Source organism: Pelophylax lessonae (genome assembly GCF_965119305.1).
Source record: "Pelophylax lessonae genome assembly, chromosome: 13".
Classification (NCBI taxonomy): Eukaryota; Metazoa; Chordata; class Amphibia; order Anura; family Ranidae; genus Pelophylax; species Pelophylax lessonae.
The window spans coordinates 11,072,423-11,100,084 of NC_138780.1; the positions used below are offsets into that span (position 1 = coordinate 11,072,423).

The following is a 27,662-nucleotide window of genomic DNA, read 5'->3' on the forward strand; positions in this document are numbered from 1 at the left end:
TTTCTTTACATTAGAGGTCATTGAAAAGCTTTCTTAAATTGGAGGTCAATAAAGCGCTTCTTTACATTGGAGGTCATTGAAGAGCTTTCTTACATTGGAGGTCAATGAATAGCTTTCTTACATTGGATGACAATGAAGAGCTTCCCTACATGGGTGGTAAGTGAAAAGTTTCCTTTAATTTGGAGGTCATTAAATAGCTTTCTTACATTGAAGGTCAGTGAAGAGCTTTCTCATATTGGAGGTCAAAGCAGAGCTTTCTTACATGGGTGGTCAGTGAAGAGTTTTCTTATATTGGAGGTAATTAAAGAGCTTTCATACATTGGAGGTCAATGAAGAGTTTTCTTACATTGGAGGTGAATAACCACCATAGAATAGTGATTATTGGAAATGAGGCCCCCATACACTGGTGGCCAGTAGGAGAAGTACCCTGTTGCACTGGTGGTTACGTTAGAATGCCTTTTACAATGGTAGTCAGTGAAGACTTGAAGAGCACCCTTATATTGGTGGTCAGCGAAGAGCCAAGTTGACTTACATTGGTGGTCAGTAAAGAGCTTCCTTGCATTAGTGGTCAGTGAAAAGTCACCTTACAGTGGTGGTCAGTGAAAATTCGCCTTGCAGTATTGGTCAGTGAAGAGCTTCCTTACACTTGTGGTCAGTGAAAAGTTCCTTGCATTGGAGGTCACTGTAAAGCTCCTTTGCCTTGGTGATCAGTGGAGAAGGGCTCCTTTAGATTGGTGAGGATCACCTTACATTGGTAATATTTGGGAAAGGAGCCCCCTTACCCAAGTGGTCAATGGGAAGCATACTCCATATATTGGTGGCCAGTGGGATGAATGTCCCTTACATTGGGGGTTATTGGGAAAGGGGTCTCCTTACACTGGTGGTCAATGGAAGCCATACTCCTTACATTGGTGGTAATTGGTTTGAATGTCCTTTACATTGGTGGTTATTGGGAAAAGGGCTTCCTTACACTGGTGGTCAATGGAAAGCATATCCCTTGCATTGGTGGTCGGTGGGATGAATGTCCCTTGCATTGTCGGTTATTGGTGCCACCTTACAAATGGCTAAAAAGATCATTGGTGTCTTTAGTTACTGAATTTACAGAAGAAATTGCAAATTACTCAAGGAATCCCTAGCAACCTCAGGAGGAACCCTAGAGTTTAATGGAACCCCTGTTAAGAAAGATTGGTCTAAAATGTAGGCAACTACCGAAGGTTCCTCACATTCACACTTCCTAACCATATTTATTGATTCTCTTCCATCCCTATCCTCACCTTCCACACAGTTGGTTGAGAAGAAGGAGACATTCCTGGTCTCCAGAGGGTTTTCATGGGTGAATTCCGGTGAGCGGGTCTGTGGTTCGGACTCCCCGGTCAGCGAAGAATTATCAACCTGGTGAAGACAGCCTGGATTAGCAACCTCAAAGTAGCCATGCATGTTCAGAGCACAGTCCACTCAAAACAAATGCGTCAGTTATGGGTGGAGTGTGCCGAGATACGTTGTGTGTAGCCAGGGCCGATGCTAGACGATTTTGCGCCCTAGGCAAGACCAGCTACTTGCTGAAATTTCGGGGCTTCTTACACAGCTTTAGGTCTAAACCCCATTTATTCCTTACATTAGGGTACCCAAAGTCCCCCCCCCCTTACATCAGAGTTCCCAGAGTTCACCCTTACAAAAGAGACCCCACTTTGATTAGGATCCCTAAAATCTTCCCTTACATCAGGGTCCCCATAGCCCCACTTACTTTAGGGTATCCAGAGTCCCCCTGGCTGTGGCTGCGCCCCAGGCAGCAGTGCGCCCTAAGCGGCTGCCTAGTTTGCCTAGTGGTAGCACCGGCCCTGTGTGTAGCTCTCCTTACCATATTTGCCAACACTGTTCCTGGCCACCTTGGGGTGTTCCCGCCCCCCTTGGTGTGTTCCTGCCCACCTTGGGGTGTTCTTGCCCACCTTGGGGTTTTACTGCCCACCTTGAAGTGCTCTCACACTTCTTGTTGAATCCTTGATAATTACATTTAAATATAAAAATGCAACATTGAGAATGGGAGGAGCTCACAATAGCAATCTACCAGAGCTTTAAATATTAGTTTTGGGTGGAGTCACCCTTGAAAACGGATGTTAACGGATGATCATCCGTTGTCATCCGTTTTTACATAGAAATGCATTGATGTCCATTTTTCATCCGTCAACAGATGGATGAAAAACGGACAAACGGACCGTATGTGTGAAAGGGGCCAAAAGCTAAAATGTGGTCAGAGCAACTTGTTTTACTTGGAGGTATCTACAAAAAATCCCAAGTTATGTTCATGCCAATCACCGGGCCGTTTCCTGCCAGCTCTTACCAGATATGAGAGATACCAGTAATGAAAGGGGAGGGGCTCCAAATTCAAATTTATGGAGAAGGGGGTGACACAGAGGTTAGCCAGCAGTGAGTGAAAAAACAAAGGATGTTCCCAGGTTACATGCTGCCTGTCCATTCTGAGTCTGTTTAGCCTGCAGTGCAGATCAGTACAATACAGCATAGTAAGCTGGAGGAGATGTTGGCACATGAGCTTGGCAGATAGATGAGCTTCATAAAAATGATATACTGTATATCTATATATAGTATATATATATATATATATATATATATATATATATATATATATATACATATACATATATATATATATACACACACACATATACAGTATATATATATATATATATATATATATATATATATATACACACACACACATATACAGTATATATATATATATACATACATATACATATATATATATATATATATATATATATATATATATATATACACAGTATATATATATATATTCCAGAGATTATATTTTTACAATGACGATGAGACTATCCCCTACAACTATCACACATTCAAGCAGCGGTCAGGTCTCACCTTGCAGCCATTAGAGGAGACGATCCTCAAATCTGCCGGAACACGGTCCCCACCTTTAACCTCCACCAGATCACCGACCACCACAGCTTCAGCGTTAATCTGCAGCTTCTCTCCCTCACGGATCACCAGAGCTTGCTGGAAGAGAGGAAAGGAAAAATGACACATATAACTGACCCAACCAGACTGACCAAACTGACCAAATCGACCAGACTTCCCAAACTGACCAGACTGACCAAATCCACCAGACTGGCCAAATCCACCAGACTGCCCAAACTGACCAGACTGACCAAATCCACCAGACTGCCCAAACTGACCAGACTGCCCAAACTGACCAAGCTGAACAGACTGACTAGACTGACGCAACTGACTAGACTGACCAAACTGCCCAGACTGACTAGACTGACCAAACCGACCAGACTGACCAAATCCACCAGACTGCCCAAACTGACCAGACTGACCAAACTGCCCAGACTGACTAGACTGACCAAACCGACCAGAATGACCAAATCCACCAGACTTCCCAAACTGACCAGACTGCCCAAACTGACCAGACTGACCAAATCCACCAGACTGCCCAAACTGACCAAGCTGAACAGACTGACTAGACTGACGCAACTGACTAGACTGACCAAATTGACCAGACTGACTAGACTGACCAAACCGACCACACTGACCAAATCCACCAGACTGCCCAAACTGACCAGACTGACCAAACTGCCCAGACTGACTAGACTGACCAAACCGACTAGACTGACCAAATCCACCAGACTGCCCAAACTGACTAGACTGACCAAACCGACCAGACTGACCAAATCCACCAGACTGCCCAGAACGACCAGACTGACCAAGTTGAACAGACTGACTAGACTGACGCAACTGACTAGACTGACCAAACTGACCAGACTGACTAGACTGACCAAACTGACCAGACTGACCAAATTGCCCAGACTGACCAAGCTGAACAGACTGACTAGACTGACGCAACTGACCAGACTGACTAGACTGACCAAACCGACCACATTGACCAAACTGATCAGACTGACCAAATTGACCACACTGACCACACTAACCAAGCTGATCAAACTGACGACTGACTAGATTGGCCAAACTGACTACACTGACCAAGCTGACCAGACTGACCAAACCGACCAGACTGACCAAACTAACCATTGTCTGGTTAAAGTTGACTTACATACATGGAAATGGATACATGTCAGTTCTTGTAAAGAAACTTTATTGTTTTAGAAACTTTCTTCATTCATATAACTATTTCTTCAATAAACAATGCAATAACAAACAAGTAGGTTAAGATGTATCTATCTATCTATCTATCTATCTATCTATCTATCTATCTATCTATCTATCTATCTATCTATCTATTTATCTATCTATTTATCCTTCCCATATCTATCTATCTATCTATCTATCTATCTATCTATCTATCTATCTATCTATCTATCTATCTATCTATCTATTTACCCATCTATGCACAATATCACCATAGGACTCGCTTCTCCCTACCTGAGGCACCATGTTCTTGAAGGAATCCATGATCTTGGAGCTTTTGGCTTCTTGGTAATATGAAAAGCATCCAGTGACGATGACGACAGCAGCCAAAACCACTCCGAGGTACAGCTGTGGAAACAGTACAAGAGATTTGAACCCTGAATCGCACATAAGTCACATTGGTCCTCAAACTTTAAACTGCACTTCAAGCATCCAAAAGTGCAATTAAGGGATGACCCTTTGGTCATTCTGTCATTTTAGCATGCCTTAAGAGCTAATGAGAACCATTTTAGGTGCTATTAAAGATTTATGAATCAGGGCCATTGTCATCTTTCTCAATTACAGTACAACATGGCAACGAGGCTTTATAAGGACCTGCCTGAAAGTAGCGACTCCTTAAATGACTGAACCAACACCAGCCTGACCCATCCTCTAATTCCTTCAAATGCTTCTTAGAGGATTTGGTCCTTATGGAATGCAGAAAGAGTAAGGAAGGTGCCCCAGAAAATGCAATTTGATTGGCTGTCCTACTTATCCAATGTGTTCACCAATTTCTGAATTACCAAACCAAATCAGAAGCTGTGACCTCATTTTGATGCTTGTTCCAGGTCAGCATCTCAGAAAGAGAGCAGAAGCAGCCAGGCAAGTAGCATTCCTGGAGAAGGCAGCAATTACAAGCTTAAAGAGTTTCCCTGCACTGGTAACCCAGTTGTCATATGCAAGAAAATTTGAAAAGCTTGCACCTTTTCCTTTCTCCTGCTGTCCCCTGAGAGCCATGCTGGGATCCTCAACTGCTTTGGCAGTACATAAAATCTATCTAATGGCTAAAATGTCTCTGTGACGGGAGTCACTTTGGTTGGGGGGCCCGTGGAACCCAGCTTACCTTCGAGAGTTTGAGAAATCCCTCTCTCAGCTCCCTAGGCCCTTCTTATGTGTAAGTCGCCCTGTGTCTATTAGGGGCACAGGGTGACCAATGAAATGATGGACAGCTACTTAATGGACACTGAGAATATGGTTTGGATTACTTCAAATGGGACAATAATATTTGTCAACAATATATCTCAAGGAATATATGAAGACTCGGGGACTCTAGGCCTAGGATCCATGTTAAAGGCCTAGCTGCCTATTGCCAATAAGAGACTGCTTCAAGCAGTCAGACTCATAGCAGATGCTAATATCATCAGCTCAACCACCTGTCTTCCACACATTGTTTATTATGCTGATTTACTCACCTATTGTCCACTGTGGATTCTGTGTTTATACTTTCGATAATGTGCAATGTATTTTGTTTTAGCCTTGTTGCAGTGCTGAATTATTTAACATGTTAATTATAACATTGTCTAGATGTGGATTCCCATTCACCTATTGTTTCTGTCCAGATGGCTACTGTAGGTAATTAGTTCAGGTTAATTATATTTCTGTACACAATTTCATCTGCATTGGATAATGTAATCAAGCACCTGACCTGGTGGGGTAATCTGATCAGGAGGTATATATTGCAAGTGAGTTTGTTCAACAAAGGTTCCAGATCTATACAAGCTAAGTTCCGGCTAGTTTTGTATGTAGGGCGGCTGTAATATCTGATATCTATGTTCAGACTGGAGAAAGCGGGATTCTGACGGAAGCCCAACAAGCACAGTGTGGGTAATGGTTCCGTTACATTCTCTAAAGGAGCAGTCAGAAGAAAGAAAAATAAGCAGCATCCTTAGGAATCTTCATGATGCCACCCCCAACTTCTGTGGGGGAGGGGTGGAGCCACATCTATTGGGTTTCTAGGGGTGCTGAGCAGAGTAATTGACAAAACTGATCTTGTCTGTCACTTTGAATGAAATGGGGAAGGTGGCAGGGCCTCTTTAGATTTGTCTTCCTCATTGATTCCAATACATTTCCATTCCAACTGCTCCTCTGCCCACTACGCTGTGTCAATTTTTTTGTATAATTCTCCTTTAAGGGGGTGTGGCAGGGTGTGTGTGTCCTTTGCCTACATATTTTTGCTAATAGGTGTCCTTTGTAGCCATCTCAAAAAGTTGGGATCATTATGAGTATAGCCATGGTGCAAAGATGCCACCTGTCCCAGCTTTGGTTGATCAGTCCTACTTCTTAGACCTCTTGATGGTGTGTCCAGGACAGTGTCTCTGGATCACAATTTCACCCTTTTTTAAGTTATTGCACCAAAACTCAATAAGGCATTCATTACAGTGATTGAAGACTACGAGTGGGTGGTCCCTGAGGTAGGACTACTCTGGTAAGAAATTGGGCAGACTGTGGGCGAGGTTAACGATTGATGAAATTATGGTAAGATCAGACATTCTTCATGCATCATACTAACGTTGTCATTGATTGGCTCATCCTCCATTGCGATCTGAATTGAGTAAGCCAGGAAGCAGAGGATGGCGCCAATCCACAGCAAGATGGAGAATCCGCCAAAGAGCTGGCGGCAAAACTTCACCCACTCGGGGGTGGTGGGCGGAGGAGTGAGGGCGTTGGGTCCTTCCTGGGCCAGGATCTCGGCGGCGCGGGTGTTCGTCAAACCCTGACATTCAAAAAGAAAAACGGGGACATGACTATTTGCAAAATCAGATACACGACAACATGGCTGACGCAACCCATCATTTCTGAAGAGGGTCAGTCACAATTTTAATTGGGGGGGCACCCTCGTGGCTTACCTTGGCCAGATCCGTGCCGTATTTTTTCGCCAGCTCGTCCAGGGAGAGCTTGTGGTCTTCCTGGTAAAGGAAAAGAAATGTAATAACTTTGTCAACATGTCCATAATCTTCAATGTTGGGTTTCAGAAACTCATAAATTGACGATGAAGTCCCCATTACAGTCTTCTTGTACAATCTCTGCCCAATCTCCTTTAAATTGGCCATACATGTTGTAATCTAACACAGCAGTTTCCAGACTGTGGCCCAGGGGCCAGATATGGCCCTTTGCTTGCTTTTATCTGGCCCTTGTGGCACTATTTTCATCCACTAATGCCAACAATGTAGCATAATTCCCCCTCCCTGACACCAATGAAGTGGCAGAATTCCTCCCAATGACACCAAAGATGGAGCCCAGTTCCTCCCAATAATACCAACAATGGGGTCCAATGACACCAACAGTGGGGCATAATTTCTCCCAATAACACCAAAAATGGGGTGCTATTCCTCCCACTGACACCAAAGATGGTGCATTGTTTATCCCAACTGACATCAAGACCCTTTTCTACTCCCAAAGCCCACAGTTCAGCCCTCCCTTAAGTCTGAAGGACAGTAAACTGGCCTTTTTTTAGAAAGTTTGGAGACCCCTGATCTAAGACATTCTCTATACCAATGGTCTCCAAACTGCAGCCCGAGGGCCGGGCGCAGCCCTTTGCATGCTTTTATTGGTGTCCTTGTGCACAATTGTTGGTGTTATTGAGACAAGGGCTTTTATCTAGCCCTTGTGGCACTATTTTCATCCACTAATTCCAACAATGGAGCATAATTCCCCCTCCCTGACATCAATGAAGTGGCAGAATTCCTCCCAATGACACCAAAGATGGGGCCCAGTTCCTCCCAATGATACCAACAATGGGGTCCAATGACACCAACAATGGAGCATAATTCCTCCCAATAACACCAACAATGGGGTGCTATTCCTCCCACTGACACCAAAGATGGGGCATTGTTTATCCCAACTTACATCAGGACCCTTTTCTACTCCCAATGCCCACAGTTCAGCCTCCCTTAAGTCTGAAGGACAGTAAACTAGCCTTTTTTTTGGAGACCCCTGATCTAATACATTCTCTATACCACTGGTCTCCAAACTGCAGCCCGAGGGCCCGATGCAGCCCTTTGCATGCTTTTATCCAACCCTTGGGGCACTATTTCATTCACTGACATCAATAAAGGGCACAATTCCTCCCAATGATGGGGCACAATTCCTACCAATGACACCAATGAAGGGGCACAGTTCCTCCCAATGATGGGGCACAATTCCTACCAATGACACCAATGAAGGGGCACAGTTCCTCCAAATGATGGGGCACAATTCCTACCAATGACACCAATGAAGGGGCACAGTTCCTCCAAATGATGGGGCACAATTCCTACCAATGACACCAATGAAGGGGCACAGTTCCTCTCAATAGCACCAACAATGGGGCGCAATGACACCAACATTGGGGCACAATTCCTCCCCAATGACAACGATGGAGCACAATTCCTCCCAATGCCACCCACAATGGGGCACAGTTCCTCCCAATGACACTAAAGATGGGGAACAATTCCACTTACTGACACCAACGATGGGGTATTGTTTACTCCAACTGATGCTGGGACATTTTCTACTCCCTATGACGACAGTCCAGCCCCCCTAAAGTCTATATGACAGTAAACTGGCCCTTTTTTTAGAAAGTTTGGGGACCTCTTTTTTGGTAATGTAAGAAGATTGTATAGATCAGGGGTCTCCAAACTTTCTAAAAAAAAAGGGCCAGTTTACTGTCCTTCAGACTTAAGAGGGCTGGATTGTGGGCATTGAGAGTAGAAAAGGTCCTGACGTCAGTTTGAATAAACAATGCCCTATCTTTGGTGTCATTGGGAGGAATAGCGCCCCATCGTTGGTGTCATTGGGAGAAATTGTGCCCCACTTTTAGTGTCATTGGACCCCATTGATGGTGTCATTAGATGAAACTGTGCCCCATCTTTGGTGTCATTGGGAGGAATTCTGGCACTTCATTAGTGTCTGTGTAATTGATTTATGCCCCAAAAAATAAAAATCGCAGAGGTAATCAAATACCACCAAAAGAAAGCTCTATTTGTGGGAAAAAAAGGACATTAATTTTATTTGGGTACATCGCACGACCGCGCAATTGTCCAATAAAGTAACGCGGTGCCGAATGGCAAAAAATGGCCTGGTCATTAAGGGGGCAAATCCTTCCGGTCCAGAAGTGGTTAATTAGACTATTCCTTAGACTCACCATGGTCACTTCCTTCTTCAGCTCATCCATCTCCCTCTCCTTCATCTTCTTCTTCCCACCGCCGTTGTCGGCGTTGGTCGCCGCCGGCGAGTACTCTCGGCCCTCCTGTGGAATAGAAAAAAAAATGTTTTTGTTAACATGGAGGAAAGTGCTCTTAAAGGCAGAGTCCACTTTTTTTTTAGCCAAGCTGATCCTTCTACTACTAGGACTGTAAACCACCCCAGAGCTATGCGTGTAACACAGTTATGGTGACTTAAGAATCAGAAGACAGCAAGTGCTCAAGCAGTGGGTGGGGCAGCAGCTGTCAGAACTCAGGAAGCCTCGCACCTCTGACTCCCAGCTGCAGAGTCAGCATCAGTCAATCTACTTAATAATAATACATACAGTACATTTATAAAGTATTCAGACCCCCTTCACTTTTTTGTCGGTGAACGTATTAACCACTTTCTGACTGTATAAATTACTTATACAGCAGCAGAACTGTCCAAAACTGAATTGCCCAGGGGTAGGACCACCAAATATGGAATAGGGAGCCTCATTCTCTACAGCCGCAGACACACATGGGGGATACTGATGACCTAGATTAAGACACGCGGTCCGGAGTCACGCACCATCGAGAAAGTAGTTTGGAGGCATTTTTCTGGGCGAAAATATTCCGGCAGCATTTGGCTAGCCAGATCTTAGACCATGTAGCTTGGTAGGGTGTTTTGCTTAGGTCGGCCGCCCACTTCACCGCATAAGAAGGTGGGCCAGAGTCCATTGAGTTGGTCACAGAGGGAGTAGAGATCCGTGACATGTAAGGATCCTTTTGGCAACAATTTAAGAGTTTGGGTGGTCCCTCAGGCTTCAAACGTGATAGTTAAGTTGGATATATCGGTAGGACTCATTGGCCAGCAGTTGCCAATGTTCCTGCAGGCAGTGCCCGGACAAGGTTGTGACAAACTCCCTCAGGACAGGGGCTTTTGGAGGGGACTGCAGGCTAACCTCTTACCTACTGACTATGGGCCCTGGCTTTTAAGGAAACACTACTCTTATGTTTCACTCTTAAGTCACCCTTTGTCTATTAGGGGCACAGGGTGACCGAGAAAATGATGGACAACTACCTAATGGACACTGAGAATATGGTTTTGATTACTTCAAATGAGACAGTAATATTTATCCACAATATTCCTCATACCAATCTATGATACATTAATTCCACTGTATCAGAATGATGGAACATTGTATAAGCTTTTCCTCATAGACGATTGTAGACCGTTGCCATGAAGTCTGTGACTTATGAATAATCAAAGCATTGCTTAGATGTGGATTCCAAGTACTTCAATGTAGGAGATTGACAGTCTGCTATTGGGGTCTTCTGCTATTGTCTGTTTATTAGGTGTTCTGTGGATAATGCATAATGTACTTTGTTTTAGCCTTGTTGCAGTGCTGAGTTAATTAGCATGTTAATTATAACATTGTCTGGGTCTGGATTCCCATTCACCTACTATTTCTGTCCAGATGGCTAGGTAATTAGCTCAGGTTAATTAGGTTTCTGTATGCAATTTCATCTGGATATGTGGTATATATTGTGTGTGAGTCTGTTCAATAAATGTTCCAGATCTTATACAAGCTAAGTTGTTGGTTAGACTTGTATATTTCGGCGATAATATCTGATATCTATGTTCAAGACTGAAGGAAGCGGTATTCTGACGGAAGCACACAAGCACATTTTGGGTCGCGGTTCACAAGGTCATCAAGCGCCCAGGGCAGAGATGCCAAACTGCGCCCCCCTCCCCCATTGATGATGTGCAAGCTTAGGGGATCCTACACCCAGCAGTCACTCACTTGTTAAAATCAATGCCGCTGTCACTTCCGCTGTCAGCCTGAAATCTATGATACATTAATTCCACTATATCAGAATGATGGAACATTGTATGAGCTTTGCCTCATAGACTTTTGTAGACCTTTACCATGAAGTCTGTGACTTCTGAATAATTAAAGCATTGCTTAGATGTGGATTCCAAGTACTTCAATGTAGGAGACGGACAGTCTGCTACTGGGGTCTTCTGCTATTGTCTGTTTAATAGGGTGTTCTGTGGATAATGTGTAATGTGCTTTGTTTTAGCCTTGTTGCAGTGCTGAGTTAATTAGCATGTTAATTATAACATTGGGTCTGAATTCCCATTCACCTATTGTTTCTGTCCAGATGGCTAGGTAATTATCTCAGGTTAATTATGTTTCTGTATGCAATTTCATCTGGATATGTGGTATATGTTGTGTGTGAGTCTGTTCAATAAATGTTCCAGATCTTATACAAGCTAAGTTGTTGGCTATACTTGTATATTGCGGCGATAATATCTGATATCTATGTTCAAGACTGAAGGAAGCGGTATTCTGACGGAAGCACACAAGCACATTTTGGGTCGCGGTTCACAAGGTCATCAAGCGCCCAGGGCAGAGATGCCAAACTGTGCCCCCTCCCCCATTCATGATGTGCAAGCTAAGGGGATCCTACACCCAGCAGTCACTCACTTGTTAAAATCAATGCCGCTGTCACTTCCCCTGTCAGCCTGAAATCTATGATACATTAATTCCACTATATCAGAATGATGGAACATTGTATGAGCTTTGCCTCATAGACTTTTGTAGACCTTTGCCACGAAGTCTGTGACTTCTGAATAATCAAAACATTTCTTAGATGTGGATTCCAAGTACTTCAATGTAGGAGACTGACAGTCTGCTACTGGGGTCTTCTGCTATTGTCTATTTAATAGGGTGTTCTGTGGATAATGTGTAATGTACTTTGTTTTAGCCTTGTTGCAGTGCTGAGTTAATTAGCATGACAATTATAACATTGTTCCGGGTCTGGATTCCCATTCACCTATTGTTTCTGTCCAGATGGCTAGGTAATTAGCTCAGGTTAATTATGTTTCTGTATACAATTTCATCTGCATATGATAATGTATTCAGGCTCACCTGACCTGTGTGTGGTATGTATTGTGTGTGAGTCTGTTCAATAAATGTTCCAGATGTTATACAAGCTAAGTTGTCGGCTAGACTTGTATATTGCGGAGATAATATCTGATATTTATGTTCAAGACTGAAGGAAGCGGTATTCTGACAGAAGCACATTGTGGGTCAAGGTTACAAGGTTATCCAGCGCCCAGGGCAGAGATGCCAAACTGCGCCCCCCTCCCTCGTTCATGATGTGCAAGCTTAAGGGATCCTACACCCAGCAGTTACTCACTTGGCAAAATCACTGCCGCTGTCACTTCTCCTGTCAGCCTTGCAACAGAAGGAAGGCAGCCCCCTCCCTACAGTAAACCATTCCTCTAAGGGCAACCGCCCCTCCTGCCCAACCCATGTCCCGGCCCTACTTGCAGGTATTAGAAAGACTTAACCCCATCCAGAGCAAGGAGTTCATAGATGTATCTGATTCCTCTGCTGCACCACCATCTGAAGGCCAGCTGATTTTCATATGTAGGGCGGCTGTCTAGGCTGTCTGTGGTGTCTAGGACACTGGAAAGGGGTGGGTGAGGGGAGAGAAGCCCACAAGAGTATTTTATGGAGTCCCATATACATAAAGTATGCAACAGTATAGGGTCATGAATCTTGGGCCTATAGCTAGGAGGAGACAAGAGAAGATTGTAAACCAGGAATGGGGAGCATTCTGCGATTGCAAAATGGGCCCAGATTGGCATTTGGGAGGTAGCGTGAAGCAAAACCGGGGGGGGGGGGGGACCTGAGGCACAATGTAATAGTGCTTTAAATGTGCCGATGGGCACTCTGACTGGGCTCCAAAGATGGGACAAGATTCCAGAAGGACAACCATCACTGCAGCCCTCCATTGATCTGGGCTTTATGTCAGAGTGGTTAGATGGAAGCCTGTTGAAATGCAGAATTGTATTTTGTGCAACTACTGTATATCAGTATTTAGTAGAGATATATGTGTCAACCAGTAGATGGCAGTGTTTAGAAATTTGTAGCTGCATCTATGGCATGCTCTATCTCACATGTATCAAAAGGCCCATGGGCCGAACCTGGCCCTCCAGACCATTTTATGTGGTCCTTGCACCTCTCCTGCAGCTGCGGCAAACCCCTCATTTCTGCCCCCCAGTCTCAAAACTCAGCAGCAGGGAAGAGGACAGAAGTCCTCTCCCAGATCCTGCACTTCTCCATGCAGTGGCGGAGAGACTCATCTCTACCCCCATCCCCTCAGCAGAGAGGAAAACAGAACTCCTTCTACAGATCCGGCGCCTCTCTGTGCAGCCGCAGCACCCCCTGGTCTCTGTATTCAGCAGATTACAACGGCTGACTCCAGCCCTCCTCTGGTTCTTCTTCAGACCCTGCACTTTCTTCTACCCAGCTCTGCCTCCAGCTTCTTCCTAGAGGCAGCACAAGGTAACAGGGGTGTGCTCCAATGTAAGGAAGAGGGGGGGGGAGGGGTTGGGTGCTATAGACATCTAGTCTTACAGATACAACCGGCCCTTTGAGGGCAAACATAATGCTGATGCGGCCTGCAATGAAACTGAGTTTGACAGCCCTGCTCTATTTCTTTTCCCTGGATAGAGTACCTGTTTCCTATCTGCAGTTAAGCAGCAACGCTAATGTGGACTGTTCACTGTCTGTTCTGTAGGGCTATATACAGAATTTCTAACAAAGCCTCCCCCTGGTGCAAAACACATAAAAGCCCGCTTGGAGTGGGGTTGCCACCTTTTGCCTTTAAACTCGACCACATATTATTTACACAGGTTTTGTGGCAAATTAAAGTGGTAATTAAACTCACTTAGTGCTTTATGTGCATTAAATTAGACTCAGAACTTGTTTAATTAAGATGTGTTTAGGTTTAAAGGGATGAGGTGACAACCCTAGCTTGGAGTTTGCAAAAAAGCACCCGAAGGACTCATACTGAGAGGAACAAGATTCTTTGGTCTGATGAAACCAAGATTGAGGTGTTTGGCCTCGATTTTAAACATTATGTCTGGAGGAAACCAGGCCTCGCACATCACCTGCCCAATACCATCCCAACAGTGAAGCATGTTGGTGGCAGCATCATGCTGTGGGGGTGTTTTTCAGCAGCAGGAACTGGGAGACTAGTCAGGGTTGAGGGAAAGCTGAATGGACAGAGATATCCCCAAAGAAAACCTGCGATCAGGACCTCAGACTGGGCCGAAGGTTCACCTTCCAACATGACAAAGTACATGTGATATTTCAGTTTTTTCTTTTTTTTTTAAAAATCACAGATATTTCTAAAATTCTGTTTTCACTTTGTCATTCTGGGGTTGTCACATTGTGTCATTCTGAGTGCAGATTAATTAGAAAAAAAGTGAATTTAAAAACCTGTAGTATCAGTGTGAAACATGAACATTGAAAAAAGTGAAGGGGGTCTGAATACTTTCTAAATGCGCTGTATATACATAATAATGAATATGGTGGTGGTGCGGGGGGGGGGGGGGGGGGGGGATTGTGAGCGGAGCTCAAAGCAGCAGTGACCATAGAACAAAGTGGCGGACAGCTGGATGGTATAAGAAATCTTCTTCCAAAAACCAATCGGAAGATCTTTACTATAAAGTATTTCAGTGTAGATGCCCTGACATAGAACGCCGCACAGAAACTGGGTCAGACACCCCGTCACATGGAGCCTGAGAGATGACTAGTGTTCACCAAGATGACAGAGAAAGAGATAGATAGATAGATAGATAGATAGATAGATAGATAGATAGATAGATAGATAGATAGATAGATAGATAGATAGATAGATAGACAAATTGATATATAATTAAAGAGATAGATAGATAGATAGATAGATAGATAGATAGATAGATAGATAGATAGATAGATAGATAGATAGATAGATAGATAGATAGATAGATAGATAGATAGACAAATTGATATATAATTAAAGAGATAGATAGATAGATAGATAGATAGATAGATAGATAGATAGATAGATAGATAGATAGATAGATAGATAGATAGATAGATAGATACTTAGATAAATAGAAAGATTGGTGGAGATAGATAGATAGATAGATAGATAGATAGATAGATAGATAGATAGATAGATAGATAGATAGATAGACAGATAAATAGATAGATTGGTGGAGATAGATAGATAGATAGATAGAAGACAAATGCATAGATAAATATTTATATTCTATTTAGATCAACAGACAGGCAAATTGATATATAATTAAAGAGATGGATAGAGAGACAGACAAATACATAGATATATAGATAAATAGATAGATTGATGGAGAAAATCGATAGATAGATAGATAGATAGATAGATAGATAGATAGATAGATAGATAGATAGATAGATAGATAGATAGATAGATAGATAGATAGACAAATTGATATATAATTAAAGAGATAGATAGATAGATAGATAGATAGATAGATAGATAGATAGATAGATAGATAGATAGATAGATAGACAGATACTTAGATAAATAGAAAGATTGGTGGAGATAGATAGATAGATAGATAGATAGATAGATAGATAGATAGATAGATAGATAGATAGATAGATAGATAGATAGATAGATAAACAAATTGATATATAATTAAAGAGATAGATAGATAGATAGATAGATAGATAGATAGATAGATAGATAGATAGATAGATAGATAGATAGATAGATAGATAGATAGATAGATAGATAGATAGACAGATAAATAGATAGATTGGTGGAGATAGATAGATAGATAGATAGAAGACAAATGCATAGATAAATATTTATATTCTATTTAGATCAACAGACAGGCAAATTGATATATAATTAAAGAGATGGATAGAGAGACAGACAAATACATAGATATATAGATAAATAGATAGATTGATGGAGAAAAATCGATAGATAGATAGATAGATAGATAGATAGATAGATAGATAGATAGATAGATAGATAGATAGATAGATAGATAGATAGACAAATTGATATATAATTAAAGAGATAGATAGATAGATAGATAGATAGATAGATAGATAGATAGATAGATAGATAGATAGATAGATAGATAGATAGATAGATAGATAGATAGACAAATTGATATATGATTAAAGAGATAGATAGATAGATAGATAGATAGATAGATAGATAGATAGATAGATAGATAGATAGATAGATAGATAGATAGATAGATAGATAGATAGATAGACAAATTGATATATAATTAAAGAGATAGATAGATAGATAGATAGATAGATAGATAGATAGATAGATAGATAGATAGATAGATAGATAGATAGATAGATAGATAGATAGATAGATAGATAGATAGATAGATAGATAGATAGATAGATAGATAGACAGATACTTAGATAAATAGAAAGATTGGTGGAGATAGATAGATAGATAGATAGATAGATAGATAGATAGATAGATAGATAGATAGATTGATAAACAAATTGATATATAATTAAAGAGATAGATAGATAGATAGATAGATAGATAGATAGATAGATAGATAGATAGATAGATAGATAGATAGATAGATAGATAGATACTTAGATAAATAGATAGATTGGTGGAGATAGATAGATAGATAGAAGACAAATGCATAGATAAATATTTATATTCTATTTAGATCAACAGACAGGCAAATTGATATATAATTAAAGAGATGGATAGAGAGACAGACAAATACATAGATATATAGATAAATAGATAGATTGATGGAGAAAAATCGATAGATAGATAGATAGATAGATAGATAGATAGATAGATAGATAGATAGATAGATAGATAGACAAATTGATATATAATTAAGAGATAGATAGATAGATAGATAGATAGATAGATAGATAGATAGATAGATAGATAGATAGATAGATAGATAGATAGATAGATAGATAGATAGATAGATAGATAGATAGATAGACAAATTGATATATGATTAAAGAGATAGATAGATAGATAGATAGATAGATAGATAGATAGATAGATAGATAGATAGATAGATAGATAGATAGATAGATAGATAGATAGATAGATAGACAAATTGATATATAATTAAAGAGATAGATAGATAGATAGATAGATAGATAGATAGATAGATAGATAGATAGATAGATAGATAGATAGATAGATAGATAGATAGATAGATAGATAGATAGATAGATAGACAGATACTTAGATAAATAGAAAGATTGGTGGAGATAGATAGATAGATAGATAGATAGATAGATAGATAGATAGATAGATAGATAGATAGATTGATAAACAAATTGATATATAATTAAAGAGATAGATAGATAGATAGATAGATAGATAGATAGATAGATAGATAGATAGATAGATAGATAGATAGATAGATAGATACTTAGATAAATAGATAGATTGGTGGAGATAGATAGATAGATAGAAGACAAATGCATAGATAAATATTTATATTCTATTTAGATCAACAGACAGGCAAATTGATATATAATTAAAGAGATGGATAGAGAGACAGACAAATACATAGATATATAGATAAATAGATAGATTGATGGAGAAAAATCGATAGATAGATAGATAGATAGATAGATAGATAGATAGATAGATAGATAGATAGATAGACAAATTGATATATAATTAAAGAGATAGATAGATAGATAGATAGATAGATAGATAGATAGATAGATAGATAGATAGATAGAAGACAAATGAATAGATAGATATTTATAGTCTATTTAGATCAACAGACAGGCAAATTGGTAGATAATTAAAGAGATGGATAGAGAGACAGACAGACAGACAGATACATAGATATATAGATAAATAGATAGATTGATGGAGAAAAATCAATAGATAGATAGATAGATAGATAGATAGATAGATAGATAGATAGATAGATAGATAGATGAATCTATAGATAGATAGATAGATAGATAGATAGATAGATAGATAGATAGATAGATAGATAGATAGATAGATAGATAGATAGATAGATAGATAGATAGATAGAAAATTAGAGACTGTATCTCAGTTTAGTTTAGTTGGGAACACTCAATCATCAGAATTTGTCCTGGAAAGCCCAAAGGAAACTGTCCAGGCATCCTAATCCACCTCTCCTTGGATCCTCATTACAATTTGGAGATCCTTATCACATTCTATGGATATTCTTAACAAGCCTGGATGGTGCAATAAGGGATCAGCCTACAGTATACTTTAGCTTTACAGCTGGTCAGTGATGCTGAAGCTTGTTTCCATTTTTGGTTCTCTGCAGTTTATGGGTAGTTGAATACCTAGGATGCTGATTCTCGGTGGTCCCCGTACATTACACGTTGGGGCCGTATCCTCCATGGTACAAGTTATATCCTCCTAGAGAATTGAGACCTTTGGACTCACTACCATTTTGAAGAGATATTATATAATCTTAATCAACCTGGCACTACTACTGGCACTTAAAAGTAATTTGCTCTTACAATGCCAACACTCTGTTTTTTTGGCGGTAAGGGTTGTTGGTTCCCAATAAATAGGAATCACCTATCTGTAATAGAAAGCTGAATATGGAGAAAGCCACCTTAGAAATTCCAAATGTTCATCCTCTTTCAATGTTTTTATTATACCTTCTATGTATCCAGAGTGCCCTGGACCTGAAATATGTCTATTTAGGAATCCGTCAGCACACAGCTTTATATTATATGGATATGTTATATTAATGCATGGTGGTGACTGGAGTAACCACATTTACTATACAGCCTTTAATTGAATGTAATTATAGTCATTTACTTAGGAGGCCTAGATCTCTTTAATGTGGAAAGGAACACCCTACAATCCTACAGTATATATCCCCCATACAGATTTGAGAGGGTGTTCTGGGATTTTTGCAAACTGGGATGTTCCTAATTTACAATAAATAGTGCCGGATATCAGAAGTGGGCGATTTTTGAAACATACACCTATTATGTGCATGTTTTTTAATTATGTATCTTTTTTTTTCCGTATAGATCAATAAAAAAATCACTTGCACAAAACACTAAAAAAAATAAAAAAATCCATCACTGAAAATAACTGACACGAAAATATTAAAGAGAACCAGTCACTGAAAATAACTGACACAAAAATATTAAAGAGAACCAGTCACTGAAAATAACTGACACGAAAATATTAAAGAGAACCAGTCAGTCACTGAAAATAACTGACACGAAAATATTAAAGAGAACCAGTCACTAATAACAACTGAAATATAAATATTAAATGGAACTAGTCACTGAATAACTGACACGAAAATATTAAAGAGAAACAGTCACTAAAAATAACTGAAACAAAAATATTGAAGGGAACCAGTCACTGAAAATAACTGACACAAAAATATTAAAGGGAACCAGTCACTGAAAATAACTGACACAAAAAAAGGGAACCAGTCACTGAAAATTACTCATACAAAAATATTAAAGAGAAACAGTCACTGAAAATAACTCATACAAAAATATTAAAGAGAAACAGTCACTGAAAATAACTGACACAAAAATATTAAAGAGAACCAGTCACTGAAAATAACTGAAACAAAAATATTGAAGGGAACCCGTCACTGAAAATAACTGACACAAATATATTACAGGGAACCAGTCACTGAAAATAACTGACACAAAAATAATAAAGGGAACCAGTCACTGAAAACTACTGACACAAAAATATTAAAGAGAACCAGTCACTAAAAACCACTGAAACATAAATATTAAAGGGAACCAGTCACTGAAAATAACTGAAACAAAAATATTAAACAGAGCTAATCACAGTAGGTGTGATCCAAGTCTCTTTATTTTATGTTACAGTTTTGTGTTTAAATCATATGTGTATTATTTAATTTAGGAGTGTTACTGTGTATTTATTTTGTGTCAATCAATTTTTTTTCTTTGTGTAAAACCGCTGGTTGGGGATTTATATTGACTTACTTTTTTGTATGACATGTTTAATGTTATACAATCAGTGTTTATTGTAGCCTATTAACAGTAGTTTTGATAGATACACTATATTACCCAAAGTATTGGGACGCCTGCCTTTACACGCACATAAACTTTAATGGCATCCCAGTCTTAGTCCGTAGGGTTCAGTATTGAGTTGGCCCCTCCTTTGCAGCTATAACAGCTTCAACTCTTCTGGGAAGGCTGTCCACAAGGTTTAGGAGTGTGTCTATGGGAATGTTTGACCATTCTTCCAGAAGTGCATTTGTGAGGTCAGGCACTGATGTTGGAGGAGAAGGCCTGGCTCGCAGTCTCCACTCTAGGTGTTCTATCGGGTTGTCAAGGCCAGTCAAGTTCCTCCATCCCAAAATTCGCTCATCCATGTCTTTATGGACCTTGCTTTGTGCACTGGTTCAAATCATTTGGTGGAGGGGGGGATTATTGCATGGGGTTGTTTTTCAGGGGTTGGGCTTGGCCATTTAGTTCCATTGAAGGGAACTCTTAAGGCGTCAGCATACCAAGACATTTTGGACAATTTCATGTTCCCAACTTTGTGGGAAGAGTTTGGGGATGGCCCCTTCCTGTTCCAACATGACTGCGCACCAGTGCACAAAGCAAGGTCCATAAAGACATGGATGAGCCAGTTTAGGGTGGAGGAACCTGACTGGCCTACACAGAGTCCTGACCTCAACCTGGTAGTCTCTGCTCTAATTCATCTCAAAGGTGTTCTATAAGGTTGAGGTCAGGACTCTGTGCAGACCAGCAAAGTTCCTGAACCCCAAACTCGCTCATCCGTGTCTTTTTGGACCTTCTTTGTCCACATTTGGTGGAGGGGGGGATTATGGTGTGGGGTTGTTTTTCAGGGGTTGGGCTTGGCCATTTAGTTCCATTGAAGAGAACTCTTAAGGTGTCAGCATAACAAGACATTTTGGACAATTTCATGCTCCCAACTTTGTGGGAGGAGTTTGGGGATGGCCCCTTCCTGTTCCAACATGACTGCCCACCAGTGCACAAAGCAAGGTCCATAAAGACATGGATGAGCGAGTTTGGTCAGATAGATAGATAGATAGATAGATAGATAGATAGATAGATAGATAGATAGATAGATAGATAGATAGATAGAGATACTTTCCATTATTATGTAACAATGTATCTACAGTAAGATTTTTTTTTTCATATTTGTGCCTTTTTAATAGAAAGAACATATTGTGATCTCTGTGTCTTGGGATGAAATCTCGGACATTTATCTGATGGGAAATCATTTGGTTGTCCCGACTCCCCTGACCCACCTTCTGCATCCTGCCCCGAGCTCAGCCAAAATAGACCCCCCCCCCCCCCCACACACACACACACTTCACCCCGAATTCCTCAAGGACATCTCATTCTGTGAGAACTCAGCTATTCTGGGACAGAGGAGTAGCCAAGGTTGTTCTATCGTTCGTGGGAAGCGAACAAACACCTACATCATGGATGAGGATTCCAACTGTTCCATCTCATGTTATATGAGGGAAGGGTGGAAAATTGCAGACCCAAATAGTCACCTTTTTATTTTAAAGAGAAAAAGAATGGCACAGCAGGTTAGCAGATGCTGGAACCCAGCACAGGGATGGTGGGAACCCCTCATAATGGGCCCAGCAGGTGTACAGACCTGGGAAATCAGCACAGGGATGGTGGGAATCCCTCATAATGGGCACAGCAGGTCAACAGACTCAGGACCTTAGCACAGGGATGGTGGGAACTCCTCATAATGGGCACAGCAGGTGTACAGACCTGGGAAATCAGCACAGGGATGGTGGGAATCCCTCATAATGGGCACAGCAGGTGTACAGACCTGGGAACTCAGCACAGGGATGATGGGAACCCCTCATAATGGGCACTACAGGGGTACAGACCTGGGAAATCAGCACAGGGATGGTGGGAATCCCTCATAATGGGCACAGCAGGTCAACAGACTCAGGACCTTAGCACAGGGATGGTGGGAACTCCTCATAATGGGCACAGCAGGTGTACAGACCTGGGAAATCAGCACAGGGATGGTGGGAATCCCTCATAATGGGCACAGCAGGTGTACAGACCTGGGAACTCAGCACAGGGATGGTGGGAACCCCTCATAATGGGCACAGCAGGTCAACAGACTCAGGACCTTAGCACAGGGGTGGTGGTAACCCCTCATAATGGGCACAGCAGGTGTACAGACCCGGAAACCTGTAGAGTCCCCAATACATAGCACAAACTGTCAGGTGTTTAACTCTCCAGCCTCAACCAAGCACTATATTTCAGTTACGGGTGGACTGGTCCTGAAATAACAGGAGGTGACAATCATTTTTATATGGAAATAATACATGCAACTCATCCAAGTCCTAGATACATTTTATTGCGTTAAGTTCCTTCACTTTCTTGCAAAATAATTGATTTATTACCAACCTGTCTTTCACCTGTTCCGACCCTTTAGATCAGCTAAAAATAACTGGCAGAAAACACTAAAGAGAACCAGTCACTGAAAATACCCGACACAAAAACATTAGAGGATCAACTACTGTCGGTCCAATCCAAGTCTCCATATTATATGTTACAGATGTGATGGCTTATTTGTAATTGATACATAGTTATCCTATTATTACATTTGATAGTCTGACCCCTCAGCCTCATTGTCAGGAGACAGAGGTCATCTACAGTCTAGCCAAAACTTTTTTTTTTTTAGATTCTGGAACCAATAGAACCCTTGTTGAGTTTTTACTGATCCCCAGGGCTCCTTTATAGAAATCTACCCTCACTTCCTGTCCCGTTGACAACAGTCTCACCAGACAGGAAGTGAGGACAAATCTTCAACGGGGACATGAAACAGCAATACAATTCTGACCCAGGCTCTGGTCATCCCCTACTCTACTATAAAAAAACACCCACTGTTGTCACCAGGACAGGAAGCAATGCCAGGACAAGGTAATCTAGAGCCCAGGGTGAACAAGCCAAATTGTGCCCCCCCCCCTCCCCAGGATGTATGAGCATTATGTGTCAGCAAACATCTTCTCCCCCCCAAAAGAAAAATTGAGCACTAATCTGCATAATAACCCCCTAAACTTAAATCGGGGGGACTCAGGACAAATCCCTCCAATTGAAATCCCCCATCCCACCCAAAATCTTTGCCGAATCCCCCCTATTGAAATCCCCCATCCCAACCAAAATCTTTGCCAAATTTCCCCCTATTGAAATCCCCCATCCCTGCGAAAATCTTTGCCAAATCCCCCCTATTGAAATCCCCCATCCCTGCGAAAATCTTTGCCAAATCCCCCCCTATTGAAATCCCCCATCCCTGCGAAAATCTTTGCCAAATCCCCCCCTATTGAAATCCCCCATCCCAGCCAAAATCTTTGCCGAATCCCCCCTATTGAAATCCCCCACCCCAGCCAAAATCTTTGCACCTCCCAGCACAAATCCTCCCTCTCCCCATATGCCCTCAGCACAAATCACCCCTCCCAGCTCAAATCCTCTCTCTCCAGATGCCCCCCAACACACATCCCCCCATTAAAAAAAAAGAGCACTACTCCTAGCACAAATCCTCTACTCCTCAAATCCCCCCCCCCCCCCAGTACACTCCCCCCCACCACCACTCTAAATCCCCCCTCTCAGAACAAATCCCCCATCCCAGCCAAAATGTTTGCCTCCCTCCAGCTCAAATCCTCACTCTCTACATATGCCCGCAGCACAAATCATCCCCCCCCCCCAAAAAAAAGAGAAACAAATTTCCCCACCTAGCACAAATCCTCTCCCCTCCCACTCCAAATCCCCCCTCCCAGCTAACATTCCCTTCCACCGATCCCCCTCCTAGCACAAATCCTCCTTTCCTAATTTCCCCTCCTAGCACAATGTCCCCTCCAAAAAAATGTTCCCTCCTAGTACAAATCCCCCCCTCACCTACCACATCAACTTTTCTGTGACAAACCCCCATCTTCCCTGCACAAATAATCCCCCCCCAACACAAATCCCTACAAATCACCACTCCTAGCAGTGCCGGGACAAGGCAATCTAGAGCCCAAGGTTAACATGCCAAACTGCGCTCCCCCCCCCCCCCCCCAATATATTATACTGTATAAGCATTATCTGTCAGCAAACCTTCACCCCCTTCAGAAAAATAGTTGAGCACTAATCTGCTTACCCCCTAAGCATAAAATCCCCCCTCCTCCCGGGACAAATCCACCCCCCCTGCTGAGATACCCCCTCCCAGCACAAATCTTTGCCTCTCCCATTCCCCTTTACCAGCTCAAATACTCTCCCCAGATGTCCCCCCAACACCCCCCCCCCCCAATAAAAATAAAAAATCACTACTCCTAGCACAAATCCTCTACTCCTCAAATCCCCCTCACTCCAAATCCCCCCTCCCAGTAAAAATACCCCATCCCCTCCCCCCCCCATAATTTCTCCCCCTAGCAGAAATCATCCCTACTGGCACAAATCCCCTCCCCCCTCTACCATATCACCTCTATTAGCACAAACCCCCCAAATCACCCTCCTAGCACAAATCATTTTCCCTCATCCCCCCTCTAAACACAAATCTCCCCAAATCACCTTTCCTAGCACCCCCCAACAATTTTCCTTCCTAGAACAATCCTTACCCCCTGCTGCCCCCCAAATTCCCCTCCCCCCTATCTCCTTGTGCCCCCCCCCCGCCCCCTATCCCACATGATACCACAGTACCCAGGGCAGCTGAGCCCAAGCTGGGCAACGCAGCTTCCTGTGCCACCACTCCACCCCCAGAGCTTACTGATTGGACAATGGCATCCTTAGCTTTGTCCAGAGAACTTTCTAAGGAGGCTGCAGATCAGTGATCTTCCTGGCTGTGCTTTCTGGTAGGGGTGTCTGGATCACAAGACTGACCAGGCAGAGTTTAATAAATAATTTGTTCGCTAAAACAATTCTTATTTATCTACTCCAGCTTTTTAGTTCGCTGCCGGTCTGAATAAAGGAATAAATCCATCATTTGTTGCTTTATATATTTGTATGCGGTGTGCAGACACTGCCTCTGATCACTGAACTCAACATTCCGTTATTGGGGACCAGCAAAGAATTCCATTCATCCATGGAATAAAGAAAGAGGAGCCATGACACTGCGCAGTGCACCAATCAAATCTAATGTTTCATCAGCATGGGGCTTATGGACCAAAGAAATACGGATGCTGATTGGATGTCATGTCTGAGATGGAGATGAAATTCTTCCCTATAAGCTACTTATATTTCCCAGGTGGGCTGAGAGTATAGAAATATCCATACCAATACCATGCCGCACAGAATCTGGGTCACTCATACAAAGCTGGGGGGATAAATAATGTGCACCATGGTGAGTGAGAGAGAAAGGGGAGGATAGATAGATAGATAGATAGATAGATAGATAGATAGACAGACAGACAGACAGACAGACAGACAGACAGACAGACAGACAGACAGATAGATAGATAGATAGATAGATAGATAGATAGATAGATAGATAGATAGATAGATATGGGATAGATAGATAGATAGATAGATAGATAGATAGATAGATAGATAGATAGATAGATAGATAGATAGATAGATAGATAGATAAATAGATAATATGTCAATAGATAGATAGATAGATAGATAGATAGATAGATAGATAGACAGACAGACAGACAGACAGACAGACAGACAGACAGACAGACAGACAGACAGATAGATAGATAGATAGATAGATAGATAGATAGATAGATAGATAGATAGATAGATATGGGATAGATAGATAGATAGATAGATAGATAGATAGATAGATAGATAGATAAATAGATAATATGTCAATAGATAGATAGATAGATAGATAGATAGATAGATAGATAGATAGATAATATGTTGATAGATTGATCTTTATATTCCCAATCTTGTCCTAGAGATCATATATCCAAGAGACAAGTTCTGTTCTTGACCATGGGGTGGTCTCACTCCTCTTGTTGCCACCCTATAGAATGTTTGGTGTATAGGAGGATAGCACTGAATAATAATATTCATCATCCTTTTGTAAACATTGTGTCAGATTATTTATAGCCATCACTGATATTATGACTGTAACATTCTGTAAACATTTGATGATCTATTTATAGATGGGGGTCTCCCCTATATATAGATATAGGGCGATTTTAAAGGTTTATCTATTGTTGTTGTAAATAAATAATGAATGGAGTACACACACCCTACAACTCATTGTTTTCTTGGGGATCGGATTCCAATCCTATAGATAGATAGATAGATAGATAGATAGATAGATAGATAGATAGATAGATATGGGATAGATAGATAGATAGATAGATAGATAGATAGATAGATAGATAGATAGATAGATAGATAGATAGATATGGGATAGATAGATAGATAGATAGATAGATAGATAGATAGATAGATAGATAGATCGATAGATAGATAGATAGATAGATAGATAGATAGATAGATAGATATGGAATAGACAGACAGAGAGAGAGAGATAGATAGATAGATAGATAGATAGATAGATAGATAGATAGATAGATAGATAGATAGATAGATAGATAGATAGATAGATAGATAGATAGATAGATATGGGATAGATAGATAGATAGATAGATAGATAGATAGATAGATAGATAGATAGATAGATAGATAGATAGATAGATAGATATGGGATAGATAGATAGATAGATAGATAGATAGATAGATAGATAGATAGATAGATAGATAGATAGATAGATAGATAGATAGATAGATATGGAATAGACAGACAGAGAGAGAGAGATAGATAGATAGATAGATAGATAGATAGATAGATAGATAGATAGATAGATAGATAGATAGATAGATAGATAGATAGATATGGGATAGATAGATAGATAGATAGATAGATAGATAGATAGATAGATATGGGATAGATAGATAGATAGATAGATAGATAGATAGATAGATAGATAGATAGATAGATAGATATGGGATAGATAGATAGATAGATAGATAGATAGATAGATAGATAGATAGATAGATAGATAGATAGATATTTCTCTCCCATCCTTTAACCTCCTTCTATTAGTGCCAGCGGCAGTCCCCACACTCCACCTATCAGTACATCTTCACTCTCTTCTCCTTCCCTGCAGCCTGCACACATACATACACCACATAAATACATACACCACAAACACTACATATAACTTACACACACACACAAATAGCACACACAACACACATACACAAAAAACACACACACAAATATACACACACACATAAATACATACACCACATATAACATAAATCACATACACATATAACACGCACATAAACAAATAACACACATAGAGAAATAACACACATTTACACACATAAAACATACACACATACACAAATACACATATAACACATAAAGACATATAACACACACACACATATAACACACACACAC

General features: G+C 41.0%; 1 protein-coding gene across 1 annotated transcript in view; it reads right to left on the bottom strand.

Moving 5' to 3' along the window:
• LOC309569423 (sodium/potassium-transporting ATPase subunit alpha-2) overlaps nucleotides 1-27,662 on the bottom strand; it is a 64,073-nt gene that overhangs the window by 35,709 nt on the left and 702 nt on the right. Inside the window, exons 2-7 of the mRNA XM_082275245.1 lie at nucleotides 9,359-9,463; nucleotides 7,083-7,142; nucleotides 6,746-6,949; nucleotides 4,432-4,545; nucleotides 2,911-3,045; nucleotides 1,275-1,392 (exon numbers count right to left, since the gene is read on the bottom strand). Coding sequence (XP_082131371.1) covers nucleotides 1,275-1,392; nucleotides 2,911-3,045; nucleotides 4,432-4,545; nucleotides 6,746-6,949; nucleotides 7,083-7,142; nucleotides 9,359-9,463 — 736 coding nt within the window. The remainder of the gene's footprint in view (nucleotides 1-1,274; nucleotides 1,393-2,910; nucleotides 3,046-4,431; nucleotides 4,546-6,745; nucleotides 6,950-7,082; nucleotides 7,143-9,358; nucleotides 9,464-27,662) is intronic.